This window comes from Mastacembelus armatus, chromosome 17 (assembly GCF_900324485.2).
Source record: "Mastacembelus armatus chromosome 17, fMasArm1.2, whole genome shotgun sequence".
Classification (NCBI taxonomy): domain Eukaryota; kingdom Metazoa; phylum Chordata; class Actinopteri; order Synbranchiformes; family Mastacembelidae; genus Mastacembelus; species Mastacembelus armatus.
Window position 1 is genome coordinate 18,985,106 of NC_046649.1, and position 21,027 is coordinate 19,006,132.

The 21,027-nt window shown below is 37.3% G+C and overlaps 1 protein-coding gene across 2 annotated transcripts in view; it reads left to right on the forward strand.

Moving 5' to 3' along the window:
- The window catches only part of LOC113134672 (collagen alpha-1(XI) chain-like), a 76,542-nt gene extending 62,004 nt beyond the window's left edge, over positions 1-14,538 (forward strand). Inside the window, exons 47-68 of one of the 2 annotated variants that reach the window (XM_026314143.1) lie at positions 202-255; positions 957-1,010; positions 1,098-1,151; positions 1,405-1,458; positions 2,492-2,599; positions 2,777-2,830; positions 3,071-3,124; positions 3,531-3,584; positions 5,719-5,772; positions 7,878-7,985; positions 8,289-8,342; positions 8,689-8,742; positions 9,363-9,470; positions 9,916-9,969; positions 10,062-10,097; positions 10,205-10,258; positions 10,652-10,913; positions 11,962-12,074; positions 12,331-12,399; positions 12,666-12,899; positions 13,655-13,839; positions 13,929-14,538. In XM_026314143.1, coding sequence (XP_026169928.1) covers positions 202-255; positions 957-1,010; positions 1,098-1,151; positions 1,405-1,458; positions 2,492-2,599; positions 2,777-2,830; positions 3,071-3,124; positions 3,531-3,584; positions 5,719-5,772; positions 7,878-7,985; positions 8,289-8,342; positions 8,689-8,742; positions 9,363-9,470; positions 9,916-9,969; positions 10,062-10,097; positions 10,205-10,258; positions 10,652-10,913; positions 11,962-12,074; positions 12,331-12,399; positions 12,666-12,899; positions 13,655-13,801 — 1,833 coding nt within the window. In that variant the 3' untranslated portion in view covers positions 13,802-13,839; positions 13,929-14,538. Of the gene's footprint in view, positions 1-201; positions 256-956; positions 1,011-1,097; positions 1,152-1,404; positions 1,459-2,491; positions 2,600-2,776; positions 2,831-3,070; positions 3,125-3,530; positions 3,585-5,718; positions 5,773-7,877; positions 7,986-8,288; positions 8,343-8,688; positions 8,743-9,362; positions 9,471-9,915; positions 9,970-10,061; positions 10,098-10,204; positions 10,259-10,651; positions 10,914-11,961; positions 12,075-12,330; positions 12,400-12,665; positions 12,900-13,654 lie in introns of both variants that reach the window. The other variant, XM_026314142.1, reaches the window with a different exon arrangement.
- The last annotated feature ends 6,489 nt before the right edge of the window (positions 14,539-21,027 follow it).

Genomic DNA, 21,027 nt, shown 5'->3' on the forward strand with positions numbered 1-21,027 from the left:
GTTCAGCTTGTATTAATGCATTCTCCATCACTTTGCAGCCTAAAGCCCTCTATTCAATAAACATCTATAAGTACCTGTTAATGAGCAGTGAAAATGTATTTATGCTCCTGTCAGTGGATTTTCTAATGTGCAATTTTGTATCAGGTGCTGCCCTGCATGACCTTTTTTCTTTGTTCTGAAGAATATTTTTCTTCTTTTCAGGGTTTGCCTGGCCCTCCTGGTGAGAAGGGAGAAAATGGAGATGTTGGACCAATGGTGAGTGTAGCACTTACTGTGACTTTTCTCTATTACAGAGATTCATATTGTTTTCACGTAAAACCCAGTGAGGTGGGAAATTGTACTGATTGTTCTGAAGTTTGGGTAGGCAGCTGAGTTTGGCAGCTCTATCAGACACATAGCAGATGTTTTCAAAGTCTGGAATTGTGGAATATGTACTGACAAATATTTCAGCTAGAAGACTTTGCATCCTTTCCTTTTAAAGTAGCATATTTTTTAATTAGTTACTGGAAAACTATAGGAAAATGACTCTTCATATAGCACCAATGGGTCATTATTATTTCTATATGTCGTCAATGTCAGACCAGTGTTTCTGATAAGATACTTTAATCTGCATTTGATTAAACTAGATTTTCTCATCCTTGTAAGGTACTGTGTGTTTTTTTTGACATACTTTCAAAAGGAAGATATAACACTAGGCAATATATGAGAAATGACAGTGGGTGTGGCATGTCTGCTGTTTCTAAAGTAGCATAAATGAAATTTTGCAGTCCCATATGACCAAAGGTAATGTGTGCTATACTGTCATACTGTTTGGAAAAAAAAAAAATAAAGGCACCTGGTGATTGTTTTGGCCTCATTTTTACAGTGTAAGATAGAGCAGACAATACGTTTCCAACATGTAAATAGAACATATGCCACATTTCTACATTGAACATAACTTCTTTTTTTGCTGACAGGGTCCACCTGGTCCTCCTGGCCCCAGAGGTCCTCAGGGTCCTAGCGGAGCCAGTGTAAGTCTGATTGTATTTTTTTTTTTTTTTTTGACAAGGCTTCTGTAATAGTGAGTAACTAAGAGAAATCCTGTGATTGGTCCACAGGGTGCACAAGGTCCTCCCGGTGGTATTGGTGCAATGGGAGGTGTTGGTGAGAAGGTAAAAAGAATGTCCAGATGATTATGTACTGAATTGTGCATTTTTCAGCTTCTAAATTAATTAATTAATTAATTAATTTATTTATTTATTTTCATGTGGATTCTGCACAGCACAAATGTACTTAAAAAGACCTAGCATGTTTGAAAGAAGAGACAAACCAAAAGTAGTGACCAGTGCAACTGTTAGTCAGCTGAAAACACTGTGTATCTAGACTGCAACTGTGATAATCCACATTTTCATCGTGCTCTAACAGGGAGAGACTGGGGAGGCTGGCAACCCAGGATCACCTGGAGAGCCTGGTGTTAAAGTAAGTACAGCATCATGCTAAAGTACTGATCATTTCATCTTTTTATTTTCAAAAACAACTGAACTGATCTTTTATACATGTGTAAATAGTATTCAAAATCCACGGTGCACAGTAACATGACACACTGTGTCTTTTCAGCAACTGTTTAATGAATCTGCGTATGAATATCTGTGAGTGCAGCTACTGTAATTAAGTTATGTTTTTTATGTGACACATCAGCTGCAGGGGCTGTTTTACCTCTGAGTATTTCACCTCATATTACTTCAGGCTTATGTACAGAAATGCTAGCAACCTGGGGGCTTTTCAGTAGATAATTAGCACAGCCACCACTGTTGGTGATGTCATTAATCTCACCTCTTACACCAAGCTGTTATTAAAGGCAAAGTTCATCCCAGTATTTCTGCTCTGTGACAGAAGGACCATGACACTGTAGAGCATGTTAGTAGTATAATTTTATTGTTTGTCAATATAATCAGTGTTTACAACCTTCACTTTCTTGTAACTCATTTAACATTAATTTGTATAACATGCAAAACCAGTTTCATGATACAGCATACTGTGTTTGTTTGCAAACATGAATCAGTTTTTACTTTCTCTTGCTGGTATAAATCAGGATAAAGTATCCACTGCTGTGTATCTGTTTGCAGTGACAGATAGAGCCAGTGTTTCACATCTCATTGAGGTTAATTTCAAAGGTGCCACACTGGCATTGACTAGAGAAGCACCCAACTCTAATGGGCCAGCTAATCATTCTGGGCTTGTAATTATGTTTCAACTGTTGCTCTAAGTCATAGCCAACATGTGAAGACACTGCATCTGCCATTGCTAGAGAAAACAGTGCAATAATAAGTCTCTTTAGGGGAATAAAATATGAAATTCTACAGCAAATTATCATAAATCCTCATACACTGTGTTTGTAGAATCAGTTTGGTGCATACTTTGAGGCCAGTTTGAGTGTGCCTTGTTTAGCATGTATGTCTAAGTGTCATGTGTGCTTCTCATGGTGACAAGCCTGTGATGCATTTTCCCTCAGGGCCCCAAAGGAGAGACTGGTGAGAAGGGAGAAACTGGCCCACCAGGAGCAGCTGGACCTCCTGGTGCCCGCGGACCCTCTGGAGATGACGGCCCCAAGGGTAACCCTGTATGTCAGCTCCACTGACACACATACAGCCATGACTAATTCATTATTAGAGCTGTCACCGAGAGCATCACTGTGTCATATTTCTCAGTCGAGCTGTCTGCTACCAAAACTGCTTTTGAGACAATGTCAAGTATCTGAGTCAAGTTCAGTCTTCTGAGTGTCTCAATCTCTCTGCAGGGTCCGGTCGGGTTCCCAGGAGACCCTGGTCCCCCTGGTGAGCCTGGTGTTGCTGTAAGTGTTACATCCGTCCTTCTAACACATTTGGCATATTATTTCATTTAGTCAACATGAACTAAATTAATTACGTTTGTGCATTTAAAATCATAAGAAACTACTGGTAATAGTAAAAAAAAAGCAATACATTTTTTTATTACCTTTATGTTTTCCTAATTTATTTGTTGCCATTTTTGTGAGAATAAATGAGTGATGAGATCACATGAACTAAGTTGACTTTTTGTGCATCTTGTTTAGGGTCTTGATGGTTTACCAGGTGACAAAGGAGATGATGGAGAGGCTGGCCAACCTGTAAGTCTTACATGATATGAGACTGTAAAATCTTCCCAAGTAAACAAATAAAAATATCAGCCAGTCACATTCTGATAGTAAAATCAATTTCCCATGTACAGGGATGTAGGAGAACAGAACAGGATTCAATCCTTAATCTGTACAATAATGATGACACAGAATTACAGTAGCAGCATTTTATAAAACTGGCCATAAAAATTCAAAATCTAGGAAAAAAAATTCTACAGTGAAACAAATGAAGCACCAATATGATAATGGGATCTGAAGTAGAACCAAAAACCTTGTTGATGTTTCATATCCATTCTGGGAAAATGGATATGACTTTTTAAAAAAGAGATCTCATTGTGTAACAGAATTCATCAGTTTTTGCAAAGTGGAGTTAAGCATTGTGTTTGCTCTGCTTTAGGGCCCTTCAGGTCCATCTGGTGAAGCTGGAGTACCAGGACCTCCTGGCAAAAGGGTGAGTATATTTCCAAAATGATGCATTAGATGATACTTGAGATCTTCTTTTTTTAGACTCTCAATGTGCTTACAGGCTCAGTGCTATTAAATGCTGTGGCGTGATACACACAATCATGTTTAGATTTTGAGTTCATGTGACAGGAATTGTCTAGAGATCGTGCTGTATGAGAATATTTACATATTGTGAGTTTGACAGGCAGTAATGTGAAAGCAATAGAACTGTTGCCACTGCTAATGTCAGACAATTTAATTGTCATTTTAATTTCTGGCACTAGATGCCCTTTCTGTCACATCACACTTGAACTGAGATTATTTAAATTTACTAGCACAGCATTTTTACGATGCCTACCATTTACTGTAATAATGTTTTACTGTTAGCAATAAAGTGTGCCATTCATATACCATATGAAAGGCTAGAAGAATGTGACAAGAGAGAATTAACACTTAGGCATATACATTTCCAGTCCAAAATTTGGAAACACTTTCTTATCGAATTAAATAAAGTCTGTCCAAACTTTTAACTGGTAGTTATGATGAAAATATAGGGATGATAAACACTGATGTTCTGCTTGGGATCAATAAAAACCAATAATAGAAGTAAGTACATTTTCTCAAATGTATAGATGAAATATTTGTACTTTGCAATACTTTGCTTTTTATGCCATTTCACACAGTTATTCTACTGCACTGTGCATCTCAGAGGGGAATATTGTACTTTTTACTATACTACTATACTACACCCCCTTATTTGTAGTTATTTCCTGCTTTTCTGATTACAGTTTTACATGAAGAAACATTATATTATACTATTAAATACAGTTATTGCTAAAGGCCTCCAACATAAGAGATTAAAAAATTAGATGAATATTATAATACTTTTTGCTTTTAGTTTTTCTAGTAAAATTTTGTTTGCAAGGCACTTGTAATGCAGTGGATTGTTTTACATTGTTTTTATTGGTACTTTAGTGGAGAATCTGAATACTTCTCCACCACTGTAAATAAGGTTACAGTCAGTGGAGCCATTTGCTGAATTGATCTTCATTATCCTTTCCCTCACCGTAGAGATTTAAAAATGTGATTATAATAGCCAGTTGTGGCTGACACACATTCATTTCTCTAGCTTATCATGCATCACGCTGCCTGTTTGAAGATACAGTCCTGCAGGTTCTTTTACAGAGGCTCACTGGATAGATCCTGCTACATTATTTGAGATCAAATATCCAAAGAACATCTATCTGTGGTAATTTTGGCTTCACTGCAAAAAATGTTCTTTGTTAAGCATCAAGCACACTTCATGTTTTCAGTGCAATTGTGTGGCTTGGATTAAAACCTCAGCCTCAAACAGTTCATACATTTTAAAAGCAGTGGTATGTGAGCACATTGTTTGTCCCAGTATTTGTATTCCAAGGAGTAGTGTCCAGATGACAAAGGCTACAGAACAAATTAGATCCCAGTTCTATGTCCATAATAATGGACTTTTCAATATGATTTTTCATCCTTCACCAAGGTAATTTTGGGTTATACTCTCTTGATATCACTTTGAAATTGATTCAGGTTTGGTGCTCACTGATGCATGTAGCTTCACACTACATTAGCACACATGCAAGCACCGCTGGACAAATGCATGCCATCCCATTCAACACACAGTCACAAATGCACATACACAGTTGCCAGGGCTCATAAGCTACACTGAAGACCAGTGACTTTTGTTTGGTCTATTTGATTATGGTTTCTAATAGCAAATGACAGTCCACTTACAAGGTTTTGACCAGAGGCTGTTGGTGAAAATGCTGATGTGCTTTTAGCTCAGTATGTTTAGAATATAGGGCAATTTGCTTGTACTGATGTTTGTTTGGCCCTGCAGAACCCTCTCTCTTTAAAAGGATTTAAGGTCAGAGCATTTTCAGCTGAACAATTAGTATGAACATGAACCTACCACTTGTCAGCAAATATTGGATAATTTCCCTTTGAGAGAACAATTACCTACTTTCTGTTCGTTTGAATAGATCTACATAAAAAAGTTTTGACATCAGGGAGTATAGTAAATTAATTAGTTTCTTACTGTAAGCCTACAGTCATATTATGTATGCATGCACAAAATTATAATGGTACTTTATTGTGGTTCTTTTCAGGGATCTCTTGGACCTGCAGGTCCAGAGGGTAGACAAGGCGAAAAGGGATCAAAGGTAAGTTGCCAACCATCTAATATCAAAATCAAAATCTACTTAGGATATGAAAGCAAAGAAAATCCTTAAGGATCTGAATCTTTTAAACAACTGAAGTGTGTGAAACTTTATCGCAGATTGTCATAAATGTAAACATCACTGAATGTACTTTGAACAGTCAATATGAATTTATTTGGTTAGAATCTGTCTCTTTTTGAAACTGTGTCTTCCCAATAAGAATGATGGCATCACTTGTTTCAGCAGGTGCCCCAAGAACTGTACAGAGTTGTACAGAACTGTACAGAAATGGAAGGATGGGTCACTGAAATATCAGATTTGTTCCCTAATATTATTTAAGTGTTATTTGGGCTTTGTAGCCAATTCCAAAGGCACAGTCAGACGTAGTTGTCCTGCTGATTTGGAGGACTCTTTGCTAATTTCCATGTTTATTTTTATATTAAATTGCTCAGATTCGATTTGAGAAATTCAGACACAGTAATGAAAAATTCACTCTTGGACAGCTTACCAAGGATAAGCAATCTAGCCTTAATGAATATGATTAGCTCTCTAACCTATCTGGTCCCATTCTGTCAGACCTGTGAATAAAAGAAAAGTATAAAAGAAAAGCTTGCATGAATGACTGAAAAATTTCTTGTTACATGATTTGAAATTGAAAAACCAATTAATTTCAGAGAGCTGATCTTAAAATGAAAAGTAATATGTAATTTATTTTCAATTTTTATGATGTTTCCTGGACAGAACTACAGTATGTATTGTACTACTAATAAAAATTTAAAAACTAGAGAACGTGTTTAACTGAGGCATATTTAATTAATTAGTCACTATTCTATTGTGCTACTTAACAATTAATTAATTGTGTCTTTTATTAAGCATATGTAGATCAGAGCCAAACTGAAATTTGAAAACATTCTAGGATTTATTTTAAAGAAATTGCAGACCCACAATTAAGTCTTAACCAATAAAATATTTCAGTGCTATAAATTCATTGGTATTTACATTTCAAATACAAGATTGATATAAATGATTAGATGATCTAAATGAGAAAGCAACAACCATTCAACCCTGGCTTGTTCCTGTGCATTTGCACAAATTGACAAATTAATCCCACAGAAGAAGAAACAGAGTTTCTGGAATCAACTAGTGGATTTGATTGTTTTGTTAAAATCCATAACATGCTAGTAATTATACAATTGAAGAGCATCAAATAGGACTAGTGTTTGGAAACCTTAAAGACATTGTTTGTCAGATGTCAGATGATTTAAAGAAATGCACAGACTGAAACCCTGACAAATCTCAGACAGCCTCGCTTTTTCTTTTGTTCTTTCTTGTTGTCTTATTTCACTTCTTCACATGCACACACTGTCGGGCAGACACACACATATGCATCAACACTGAAGTTAAGGATTAGAGTTGATTTGATGGAGACAAGACAAAGCCTGCGTGGTGATCTTGGATTGTCAAATCCAGGCCTAATTGGTTGTCAGAACAATTTAATCCCCTCCTCCTACCACCCTAGTCGATATGACATATCTGGAACTTCAACACATAAAAACTCGCTGTTCCTGCGCAGACACAATAGAAGAAATCTGGCAACATTTGATCTGTTCGGATATTGCAAATCCTTGAATCCTTCCAATTTGAGGTTTTGTGAAACATTGCACAATATTGAACAATATGCCTTTTAGATACAGGTTTGCTTGATTTATCAAGTCAGATGAAATTGTTATTGTCAGTGTTGACTTTTAACCCACAGAGCAGTGAATATTGGACTTTTCTTGAATTACAAAGTTACAGTGTTAAAGGCATTCAGTAATGTGAGGTTCTAAATCATTAGTAGCATCATGTTTGTTGTATCTTATGCAAAAGGACATACAGAATATACATGCACGCAATATTGGAAAAGTCAGCTTTTCAAATGTGTTTTGGTATAAAAACTGTGAATTTAACTGTAACTATGTTTCTTCTCAAAAACATAACATTAAATGTATGAGCTCTACAAAAATATCCAAAGAATACCTTTTAAAGGCCCAGAGCTATACAATATAAAGCTATAGACCATGAAAAGAGAATAATTATGATTTTGTACTAATATCCTATTCTCACAGGGAGAAGCTGGAGCTGAGGGGCCTGTTGGGAAAACTGGACCTGTCGGACCCCAGGGCCCTGCTGGAAAGCCTGGTCCTGAGGGTCTTCGTGGAATCCCTGGCCCAGTTGTGAGTAGAGTTTCATGATTAAAAACAGCAGATTTTTATGTCACAGGTGTGACTTTAAATAAATTAATGCATGAATGAATATTTCTTAAATAGATTACATGACTGAAAAGTGCTATTAGTCAACCTGTAGTATGTCTATATTAAAATATTATTTTCTGTGATTTCTAAACAGGTATTGTGACTTTTGAAATGCAGAGTTCAGTGTGTCAAAAATGTATTTCCTAATAATTCTCTATTATTAGGCATTCTATTATTATCTCTAGTATTAGACAGATATTGTAATAATTCATTCCTTATTTTCAGGGTGAGCAAGGACTCCCTGGTGCTTCTGGTCAAGACGGCCCCCCTGGACCTCTTGTAAGACATTCCCTTCTACTTTATCCTACTAAAACCCTGTCAGATTTGCAACATCGACTCACTGCACAGATTCTGTGAAAGTCAAAAAATGTCTTGAAAGTATGAGACTGTAGCCTTACATGACCTCCACTTGTTAGAAAGGTCTGTATTTTGGATGCATTTTAGCCTTCAGATAATTTATGGATTAATTATCTGACGGAGAGAGAGAGTGTACATTGTACAATAAGCTGTTTTAGTAACTCTATGACACAGACAAAATTGTGAATGCAGAGTTCTATGCTGTCAGTGTCAAATAATGTGAATTCATTTCAGTTATATTTGACAGACTGATTCTTTCCTTCCATAGGGCCCCCCTGGACTTCCTGGTATGAAAGGTGACTCTGGATCCAAGGGAGAGAAGGCAAGACATTATAACAATGCTAATCTCAAATTGCTTTATTGTGTATTTCTCATATCTGTTTATACACCTTATCTGAAGCTTCCAAAATAAGCAAACATCTAGGCCTGTTGCCTCTATCTCTTTGTTCGCTCACTCCCCGTGGGTTGAAGAAAGGTTCTGTTCTGTGAGGAGTTTTCACGCAGTGATTTCATGCAGTGAATGAATATGTATACGTTCAGTAATATCTTTATAATGTCATTGGTTTAATGCCAGAATGCAGTAGTCAGAAGCAGATGGCCATAACTCTCCCCAGCAGCAGGTGCTGAAACAGACTACCATTGTTAAATATGATGACCACTATAAAAACTCTAATTATTTATAGCCAGAAATAAGACAGTGCTGAGGCTATCTCACCATGCATTGCATGTAAACTTGTGGGGAAATTAGCATATTTGTTTCACTTTACCTATTACCTTTATTTTATGACGGTGAAAACTGAGCAGAAATTAAACTTCAGTAGATGTAAAATTTACTCTTTGTCAGAGGAATAAGGATTGCAAATATAACTCAGATTTATGAATTCATTGTAATTCTTTTGTGTCTCCATTTTTATTCTTTTTTTCCTTCTATTCCTATGCCAGGGTCACCCAGGTCTCATTGGTCTGATTGGGCCCCCTGGTGAGCCTGGAGAGAAGGGAGACAGAGGTCTGCCTGGACCTCAGGGTTCTGCGGGTGGCAAAGGAGATTCTGTAAGTCAATCTCTGTGCCAGGCCGAATATGACATTAAAATACTATAGCCTCTTTGAAGTTAATGTTTAGATTAGATTCCTACATTGCTGAAAAGAGATCTAGTCATCAGAGAGTCTAAGTAGAGCTGTTTTTATTTATTTGTTTAATGATAAACAAGACAATATTAAACATAAACTAATAAAATTGTAGATCTTATGTGAACGGTTTTGCTATATGTGATACATAGTAGTGGGATCCAGTTACTTGCACTGAGCATCAGTATGACTAAGGATGAATTTTTCTATGCATTTGCTATATTGTGACTACTGTAGGTCAATAATGACAACCCACTTATATATCATATTGAATCAATGTTGCCTAGTCCAAATTCATAAACATCTATCAGATCCCACAAGGAGACCTCCATTTACTGTACTTTGACTGTCATCTATTCATTCTTCGAAGGGTGCTAGTGGTCCCCACGGTCCTCTCGGCCCTCCTGGTCCTCCTGGTATTTCTGTAAGTTCCACATCTTGTCAGTCCAACATGTATTTTTGCAGTCTGTTACATCATGGTTGTTCATCTGTTAATGTTGCTTTGCCAACAAACAGGGCCCTCAAGGACAGAAGGGATCCAAGGGATCAACTGTAAGTTATGTTTTCACCATTTTCACCATGTTTTGATGTGCTTTCATCAGATATTAGTTGTTTGCTAAGAATGATACATATATCCATCATATCTTGTTTTTCCACAGGGTTCAACTGGTCAGAAGGGAGACCCTGGACTCATTGGACCACCTGGACCACCTGTAAGTTACCTGTTCGTTGTTGTTACATATAGATATCTACCTGAGTATTCTTCTTATACACTTTAGTTATAATTGCAACAAGAACATTATAACTGGAGAATAGTATGATCACTACAGCTGAAATGATTAGTGAAATGGTTTGAATGAATCTATCTATCTGTTTGATGAATCATTTATTTTTTAAAACAGTTAATTAATTAAGTGAGAAAATAATTAAGTAAACAGCTCATAGTAAAGAGATTAACTGATAAGGAAGGTAATTGTTAGTTGTGGGCCAGGTGCTACAAGACAGACACTCATGGGTTGATAAAGGACCCGCACACTCAGAAAATCCCTTGATAAACATTTTCTTTCTAGAAATGATCAGCTTGACCATTAACCACTGTGCTTCAGGGTCCACCTGGTGACATCATCCAGCCGCTGCCTATTCAGCAACGTAGCGGAAAGACTAGGCGGCAGGCTGAGATGCAGGGAGATGAGGCGCTGGCAGACTACAGCATCGATGGCATGGGTGTGGAGGGAATGGATGATGTTTTTGGATCCCTCAACAACCTCAAACAAGACATCGAGCGTATGAAGTTCCCCATGGGTACCCAAGACAATCCTGCCAGGACCTGCAATGACCTGCACCTCAGCCAGCCTGACCTCCCAGATGGTAAGGCTGAGGCATCATTTTGACATAGTTTCAACAGTTAGATTGAATTCATTACCAGTACAATGTGGTCGACAGCTACGGTGGTAAAACATTTTGAAAGCACAGTATAAGTCAAAAGTCACAGCATTTACACTGACTTTGAAACAATAGGAGGCTCTAGCACGATTTTCATGTAATTTAAAAAGGTGAAATTTCCCCCACTACTTTTACAGTGTGATTTACTAACAACAATTTCTCTAAATTATAAGTGCTCTATTATTGTACAGTTGCCAAAATCCACAGTGAGAAAGAGGGGGGCTTGATAAAAATGTTGATACCCTCATCTGTGGCACCTCCAGTTACCATGAGCTCACAGCAATTAAGTTTTATAGGCAGAAGCAAGTGGATTCCCGGCACTGCTTGAGCCCTGGGCTTTGCTTTCAGGTTATTTACAGGATACCCTGTCTAATTCCTGGAGGTTGCTGGGGCCGTTATGCATCCTGAAAGACTGAAGTTATTATTTGCTTTAAATGCATTAGCATCAATTAAAGATTGGTGCAATGAAGGGCAGGCTAATGTGCATAAAAGGTGAAAAAAAGTATTATGTCAGGTCATTGAAATTATGAAAAGATGTTTAAACAGTACAACATTTTACATTGCATTTCTCTTATTTTAGCCTGTTCTGACTAAAGGAATACATTCTCCTTTGTATATATTTTCTGTGTGTGTGTGTGTGCGTCTGTGTGTGTATTGAAACTAAAATTAGGCTGGAACTGACCATAATTAATTGATTATCAAAGATGTTGCGGATGATTTCTATCAGCTAATTAATTAACCAACTAAAGCTTGCAAACCAAAACTACTAAGTAGTAAAAACAGTTTTTAACTCAACTATTGAAATTCTCCTAGATGAGAACTTTTGTAACAGATTACCATATTGTGAGTCATCTGGGCAGTCCTGTCCAGCATGATGTGAACATTAAATAACAGCAGTAGTATGTACTTCTGAAAAGGTCATAACTGTACTTCATACCACTGTGTGTGTCTCACGCCTGTGTTTCTCTCACAGGTGAATACTGGATTGATCCAAACCAAGGCTGCATAGGAGACGCCATCAAGGTGTACTGTAACTTCACAGCAGGTGGAGAAACCTGCATCTACCCGGATAAAAAATCCACGGGAGTAAGTAATAACCACAGTTAACAACTCATTTAATACAGTATTGGACTTGAATGGTCTTTTATGGTAATATTAATTATATTAATTATGAGACTTGAACTTGATTTTTTTAAAAAGGCAAATAATCTGCTCTCTGAATATCCTCTGATTCACTGTTATTCATTGAAGGGTAAAAACACTAGGAGCTATGTGAGGCTTTTTTTCTAATCATGATTTACATAATCTCCTCTTTGTTTTGTTTCTTTCTTTCTTTTTGTAGGTTAGAATATCCAACTGGCCTAAAGAGTCTCCAGGTTCTTGGTTCAGTGAATTTAAACGTGGCAAAATTGTGAGTTAACCCACGCAAATTATTCTTTTCTGTTACTGCTGATTCATCACTTTGTCTCATCCACAGTGACTCATTCCCACCAAACTCTCTCTTCTCTACCCTGCCTTCCTCTGTCATACATCTTCCTCCCTTACCCTTTTCATTTAACGTCCACTTTACTTCGCTCCAACCTTTATTTCAAACATTCCTCACCCCATACGTATAATGTACTGTTCTGTCTTTACCTCCTCTGTCCTCTTTTCCTTTCTGCATGTCTCTCTCTCCAGTTGAACTACGTTGACGGGGGAGAAAACACCATCAACACAGTGCAGATGACCTTCCTGAAGCTGCTGAGCTCCTCGGCACGACAGAACTTCACCTACATTTGCCATCAGTCTGTTGCCTGGTACGATGCCAAGGCTGACAACTACGACAAGGCACTGCGCTTCCTGGGCTCCAACGATGAGGAGATGTCCTACGACAATAATCTCTTCATCAAGCCGCTGATGGACGGCTGCTCAGTAAACACTCGTTTTATAACTTTCACTTTGCAATTTATTTTTTTCTAAATCCTATGAAATCCCATTAATTCTCACAAAATGTAGACTGTTGTCATATAACCAAATTCCTTTGGTCCCAGACCAGAATAATCATGGGAACAAGTGTAAAGTCTGATTTCGCTTAAGAATGCATAGACAGTTCCTCTGTGATTTATAGTATTTGATATAGATGATTAATCAGTCAATCAGTCAACTTTTTGTAATAATCAATACATTTTTTATGAAGTTTCTTGTAAGCAAAAAGCCCAAATGTTCACTGGTTCCAACTTCTCACTCTGATTTATAAGATAGGCTTAAGATTTGACTTTAGGAAACTTTGGAAACTTTTCACGTTTTTACTGTTTATGGCATTTTCATGATGACATGATTAATTGAACAAAGATTTGGACAAATTACAGAAATTTACTTGTATCCTCAGCCTTTTGGAGGCAAGTGAGTTTTTGTTGCTTTAATAGAAGTTGGGACTTTTTCTTGCACTTATATAATGGATGAAGACACACTTCACTTAAATTATTTCAACATATTGATTGACATATCAATCACTCTATTTTATAGCGCACCAGATAATGTCTACAAATTGTTTATTTTGTTTGATCAGCTTTCCCCCAAATATTTGCATTTAAAAAGTTGTGAATGGAGAAGGTCTCATATTTGCATAAGTGTAGGTATCATACTTAGACTACTACACTAAATAACCTCATTGTCCTTTTGTGCAGGTGAAACAGGGCTATTCAAAGACAGTGATGGAGATCAACACCCCCCGCATCGATCAGCTGCCCATCATTGACGTCATGCTGAACGACTTTGGGGACTCCAACCAGAGGTTTGGCTTCGAGGTCGGACCTGTCTGTTTCCTCGGCTAGACACACCCCTAGTTCCCGCTGAAGGACAGGGTCAGAGGGTACATATTAACACCTACATGCTGAGATCCAACAACCTTTACCTTCTCTCCCTACAAAGCAAAAACCTGTGTTTTCTTTTGTTGCCAAGACGATCCACTTAAGACCAGAGAAGAAAAGTGCCCCCACGCCCTGTCATGAAAGCGCTGACCAGGGGAAACTACTCCTCGCCCTTGTAGGGCCAGAATCAGATGACTTTAACTTAGTAATGGGAGTGACATCAGGAAAAGGACATTTGATGCCGTGGCGGACAGTGGCACACTTTCAGCAACAGAGAGAGGATCCACTCACCCCGAACCCCATCCTCCCTTGTCCTTCCCCTCCCACCACGCCTCCCTCTCTGGATGCTCCAGGTGCTGCTCTGAATACAACCACAGAGGTGTTTTTGTGCAGAATCACAAAATACTCAAGGTGCTAGAAAAAGTTCTTTTTGATAAAACTGTAATTATTATTATTATTTTGTATAATATTGTTCCTTTCTGAATCCATTCCAAAAACTTGCATGTGCCCGTGCTCTTAGATTTACACAAATATCTGGCAAACTATATTAGAAATCCTAAAAAGATAATGTTTAAGAACAAATTTGATAAATATTATGTCTTTTGAAAACATTCATGACACAATTTGACAGAAGCTCCAATATGTAAGTATGAAATTATCTTTTTGTAAATAATATAACTTTCATTTTTTGAAAATGGGAACATCTAAGTCAAAAAGCAATTTTGCATGACATACCTTTTGGTATGCCCATCAGGAAATTAAGCCATAATAACACATGAGATAATAATATAAATACTGTTAGAAAAGGCTTATTCTTCCAGATAGACTTCATTCACCCAGATGTTATACCTCAATTTCTTTTCAAAATGTGGACATATCTGGCTCTTTAATATGTTTATATCTTAATAACACAATCAAGTTGGAGCATTATATGTGATGCCTAACTTAGGAAGAAAAAGCTTTTCATGTAAATTCATCCGGTTTTTTTAATTATACTTTCGCAAAAAAATCCCTGTTGAGTTTCTTCATTGTAACAGTGAACAAAATATTTTCATGTGCCTTGAATTGTTCATTAAAACTGGATTCTGAAAAATGCTGGGTTTAATGTCTACATTGTTGGCTATTTCAGTGCAGGAATGATTAGTGCTCTCTATGTGATGCGCTGCCTTATACATATTACCGTCGTTCACCATGATAATTTAAGATTAGGAGGATTAGTGCTTCCTAGTGTTTGGGCTTGTGTGGTTGATTGTGCTGAACCCAGATGCTGTGATCTCTTCCACTTTTTCTCTGACTCAGATTTGACTTTGATCAAGATCTGTTTGCATCTCCACCTCCTTAACTTGCAGCTATGATAGCAAAGACTTCAGAGCCGCTTTCAAACCTGTGTAATTATAGTATGTTTACAACCTATGTAAAACTGAAATAAATGTTTGGTGCTTTGCCAAATGCACATTGCAATGGTTTGCATTCACTTACAGAATATTGTTTGTCGCAATAGGGAGTTCATTATTAGAATCAGTGTATTTGGTCAATATGCATAGAAGACTGGTCATTAAATGCATGTATTCTGAAATCTTGCTCAGCAGCACTTTCCAGCCTGTTAATTTCACCACTGTCTTCAGTCAAACCACATGCCAGACAAACTGACTCCAGAGTACTACCCTTACATCAAAAATGCCCTTTTTATCAAACCAAATATCATAAATTGTTGATATTCTGTTTAGGGTTTTGTGTGATTACACTCCAAAACCGATAACTACCACCAAAATGTTCACTTTTCTGCGACAGCACCAATCACTTAATTCATATCAAACCACATGCTGTGTCATTCCAGTGTTCAGTTGTATTTACCCATACACAGACATAGAGTAAAGATGGCTTGTGTGTATTTTGTGATGTGTTATATGATACCATTTTTTTTGCAGTGAAATTAAATTCTTGCGACTATCACATGAGGTATAATTTACTGCATAATTTCTCATAATGCTGACATAATAATAGCTCACAGTGCATTTGTGTGTGGTCCTGGGGAGTCTACAGCAAATTCAAATTAGTAATTATCTTTTCTTCTCAGGGAGTTTGTCATTTCAGCAGGGGTGAGCATGAGGGAGCAGACAGCATTTATGGTAGTGGAACATGAAAACCATCAGATCACTTTCCATCACGGTGACAAAAGTAACAGCAAAAAAGCTTGTATGTACCTTATTTTCCTGTGGCATTGATGACATGCAATATGATGTGTGAAGAGTTTCAGCTTTATAGGTTTCATATACAGTTTAAGGGTTACACCAGGATAAAGATAAAATATAAAAATGGTGTAATCATTTGTTTGTATTTTGCAGGCAAATAAGATGAACTGCAGCCTAAATGTTTTACTTATTACCAATTATTTTTCTGGCTGCAGAGGATCTTGGATTTTAGCATATGTATGAAAGCATGACCATTTCAAATTATTTGTTAATGTTTATGACCATTGTTTGATTAACAATGTCATCTGATACTTTAGAAATCTCTGTCATGACAAGTGCATAAAACATGCTATAGCATGCTTTATGCACCTTTATAGTCTATAGGCTTTAAACTGTTATTACAGTGTCAAAAGTAACAACACACCATTGCCCACCATTAAATTTTATTGTCCCCTGAGCTAATGTCAATTGTCAGGACAGAGATCTGTATGTGGGTGTCTTTTTTAAAGAAGTGATTTGAAGGCAAAGGAAGGCTATTTACAACAGTCATAAAATATACATAAAGTTCAAATTGTGTTCATGACATTTTATGCAGTGCTACACTAGCCTTTACACATTTTCAGAAACAAACTACTCAACTTTAGTCAGTAGGTCTGTTGGTTTCAAATCACTTGGCTGAATATTTCTATTTTAATCTAATTATGATAAGAGTAGCTGACATGCAGTAAAATGTGCAAAAAACTACTGTGTTTACTATGTGGTTTATGTGCAGTTTTTGAAATAGTAGTAAAAAAACATAGAAATGTTTTATTTGTTTTTAGTAGTAGGTACAATACTGGCATAAACAAGCCTCCTCATCATCTGTCATCCCTCAGCAATGCTTTCAACCTACGTACAGAAAAAACAATTTGACTTTTGTGAGGTCTGTTTAGTTTTGGCTGTCTGCATGAATTTCTAAACACTTTCCATTCTGCTGTATGAATCATCACATCTGTTACTTGCAATCTCTGTGTACTTCTTAAACTTGAATACCGTCACCATGTTTTGGTCAGTGGAACCACATATGTGATGAATTATGATCAAGTTTATGTGCCTAACAGTTTTGCTTGGGCTGATGGCCAGTCAAATTTTCTCATTTAATACAGAGCCACCTGTTTTTCATCTTTGAAGGCAGAACAACATATTTTGCTGTTAACTGAAACTTATTGTGAAATCAAAAAGGGAATGGAAATTAAGGCTGCAGTCAAATGAGGAGCGGATTTTGCCTGGGTAAGGGGGCTTAAAAGGTATCCACAACAAAACCCTGCCTAAACCCAGCTAGTCACAGCCAGTCTGTTGGCACGCCCACCTTGGTCACCATGCCGAAAAAATTCTGTCAAAACAGAGCTGCTGTGGTCGACAGTCACGTCTGATGAGAGGTGGTTTCAGAAGAAATGGGAAAAGATGGGAGGGTATTTTTTCTATCTTTTTTGTCTATTCTTTGGAAGTGTTAAATTCTCCCTCCACTGTTCTTACACATTTTCTAAACCCATTTAATCTTTTCTAGGGTCATGAAGGGCTGGACCCTATCACAGGCTGCATTAAGCCAGAGGACAAGCAAGCACCCTGGAAAGTTTCCACTCTGTCTGAGGACTAACATGGAGAGACAGACAATCACATTTAAGGCAATGGACAATTCAACTTTCTGATTCTTTTCACTTGGATTGTTTTAAAAAGGCCCCAGACACACACAAAAAATAGAACAAATACCAAACCATGTCACCACACTTGGAATATATTTATTAATGTGCATTTTATTTTTACATAATATTCCTTAAAAACGTCTATATAGAAGAGATCCTTTGCGTGCATAACTGTACTGTCTTGATGTAGCCAGTTTTCATGATGCCATTAGCTCATATTCACAATCAGGGGAACTTTCTCCCTGTCACATATTAATACAATATTTTGGCTTTTTGACAGAAGTGGTACTGCAATATGACCTTAAATTGTTTTTCTCTTATTTTGCAATAAGATTAGGATGAGCTTTTTCCTCTTCATTGCTCAGGGAAATGTATTAATCCAAATTTAAAAATCACAAACTGCTGTCTAAGACCTTTACACATGCACATAGTGTTACTGTATGTTGACTGTAGACTGTACAACTGTAGACTATACTGTGTGGACTGTTGGTTTAAATACCTGGGGCGAAATCTGTGCAGCTCTCCTCCAACTGCAGCAGCAGAACTGTTTAATGACCAAGTGTGGAAAACTGTGTACTGGAAAGATACTTGAGTGAAAATGATGACTTGTTTAAAATAGCCAACCTTGTAGTTTTCAGCTGTTTGGGGAGGAACATTAGAAAGAGCATGCATTGACCGGTGTCTCTTTTGTAGGAAGATAATTGCTTGTTCTTTGTAGATATTTTCATGAAAGACAGAATTCCTGCAGACACAATAAAACTGTTGTATTTACAGCATTAACACTTTTCAGCAGACTATTTCTTTGCGACTCCACTAAATGCATTCTTTATGGCAACTTTGAAAGTGTATTTGAATTGCAAAAGCAACCCTGGGCTCATCATATGTCTTAACCAATTTGAGCTGGATTGAGCTACAAAGTAAAGCAGCAGTCAGTGTTATTGCTAGAGTGAAACTCATCAGGAATGCAGGTCATGGCTTACAAAAACCCTTTGTTCAAGTGCGCCAAGAAACTTCTGTCTCCTTCTCCTGTCAAAGACACTCCTTGAGTTCAAGTATTCCCAGTTCAAACACTCTGACAGTACTGTGTTTCACTGTCCAACCCATCACCTCATCCCAACCTGCTGCTGACTGCTGATGTGAAAAGGGCCTCGAGACACCCCTACTCCTCAGTTCTCCAGTTTTTACTAGCTGGTCTTACACTGGCAGTGCCTGGAGTGGCCAGACAGATTAGTTTCAGCTTACCACCACAGCTCTGAAACCAAAGATATGCCCCAGCTCACCAAACCAGACAGAGCTTTGGATCCTCTTGTCTCTTTACTGGTTTTCCACTATCTAAGCAAAGGCAAACAGAACAAACTGACCATTTTCCTCAGAATAAGTGAAACATGAATTGGCATACCAAAGTGGAAGGCTTCCCACAAGGGTGAAGGTGACTCTTGCAGTCAAGAACATGGTCTTTCTGCAGACTGTGAACACCCTCTAGGGGAAAGGCTGAATGTCAATCAGAAGTTATGGCTCAGGTCCAAGTCAGAAACTCTTTGGCTGAAAGAATTTCCAGGCAAATAAATAAATGTTAGTATATGTCTAGACCTGAGCTTTTCTAACTGTGAAAAGTACCTCAGAATAGGAGAGCTCCAGGGGAGGTGGGATGAGGCCCTGCAGAGGCCAAAGAGACAGGTGTACACCATTGCTGTATACATTTATTATTGTATTTTTTCCATCGATCTGTCCCACTTAGCACCCTGGTCAGAGCTGAGGCAGAAGATGTGACACACAGCTCATGGAGGAAATTAAGGTGCTTAAAAACTCCTAGAGCCTTATATCTGCAATTTGCATTGAAATTTGTACTCCTCTGAGTCCTATTTCTGTCAACACAGAGGCATGATATATCCTGCAGATAAATCTGATGCCTATTGTGAATAAATGACTTCAACTTTAAAATGCAAAATGTCTATATTGTTGGCTAAAGATCCTCCTTAGATTTCAGATCGTGCCTAAGAATAATCATGTTTTACATTTTTGTCTGTGTAAAAGTAATACTCTGATAGCTGCCAATACACTGACGCTATATTGCAAACAGGAAATGTTCATAACTAATTCAGTATACATTTAATGGTGCCATTTTCCAAAAGGCAAACAAATATAGGATGGAAAACAGAGCTGAGTACCATTTGCAGCTCACATCTCACTAACTTACTCCAGAGCCCTCTATGGCAACATTAGACTACCTGTTTACATCCAGCAGGGCAGTGGAACAGCTTGAGCATGAAAATTAAATAAACAGCTGTGTGTGTAACTCCTGCACAAACAGTGAACTCTATTTGTATGCATAATAAGCTCCACACATTATTTAATTTCTCATCTCAATTATTTTAGCACTGAAAATATTGTGTCATATGAGAGAGTATGTGACTAATGACTTTGACTGAAAACATTATAACAGCACTGGGCCATAGAAAGCTTTGCATCATTTCTTTCAATCATATGATAGATTTTAAATTCCTCTATATGGTAATGTGGTCTTGGAAAGCAGGAGTGCTTCCTCTGGGTAAAGGGTCATTTCGCTGACAAAATCTAGTCATACATTATATTTGGGTTTTACTTGTCCATCTGCTGCTCACCAAATACAATAGAAGTGAATGGAGATTTTGTTTTTGTGACTAAAAAAATGACAACAATAAAAATGCTCATGGTGAGTAGTAAATATTTTGACTGCTTGGAGCAGCTATAGTCAGTTTTTCTTAAAGTAATAAGGCATCAGCTGAGGAACCAATGTGAAAGATGGATGTTTTACATTCAGTTACATTCAGACTGTGTCCTTTTTGGTCACAGCAGGCAGCTGTTTTCAGTGAAAATGCTCTAAAGACCCACATGCTCAGCACCAAAGAGTATTTTGGGCCTAGAACAGAAGAACAGAAGAACCTTTAGCAGTTACAGAGTCTGCTGTTAGCTGTTCGATTTAGTTTGATTTTAGTAACTCATGCTTTTTGACATACTTCCTCTTATTTTGAAAGTCACTTCTATTCTTCTATTATCTCTCCTATTTTGAAATGATGTTTTCTATTTTAAATCAGTATCTCCCTCCTTTTGTTTTTCACACATACCATTAGAAATAAACTGAAAAATCTTTTCGGTTTAGGTGAAATTGCCTTTAAACGTTTGCAATAAACATTAGAGACGTTCTCTAAAATTAAATAGTACCTTTCTCTCTAAATCGTGTTCACTCATGTTCTGTAAAAAAATAAATAAATATATAAGTTACCACTATATTTTGAGTGCTGCTCTCTCTCTCTCTCTCTCTCTCTCTCTCTTTCTC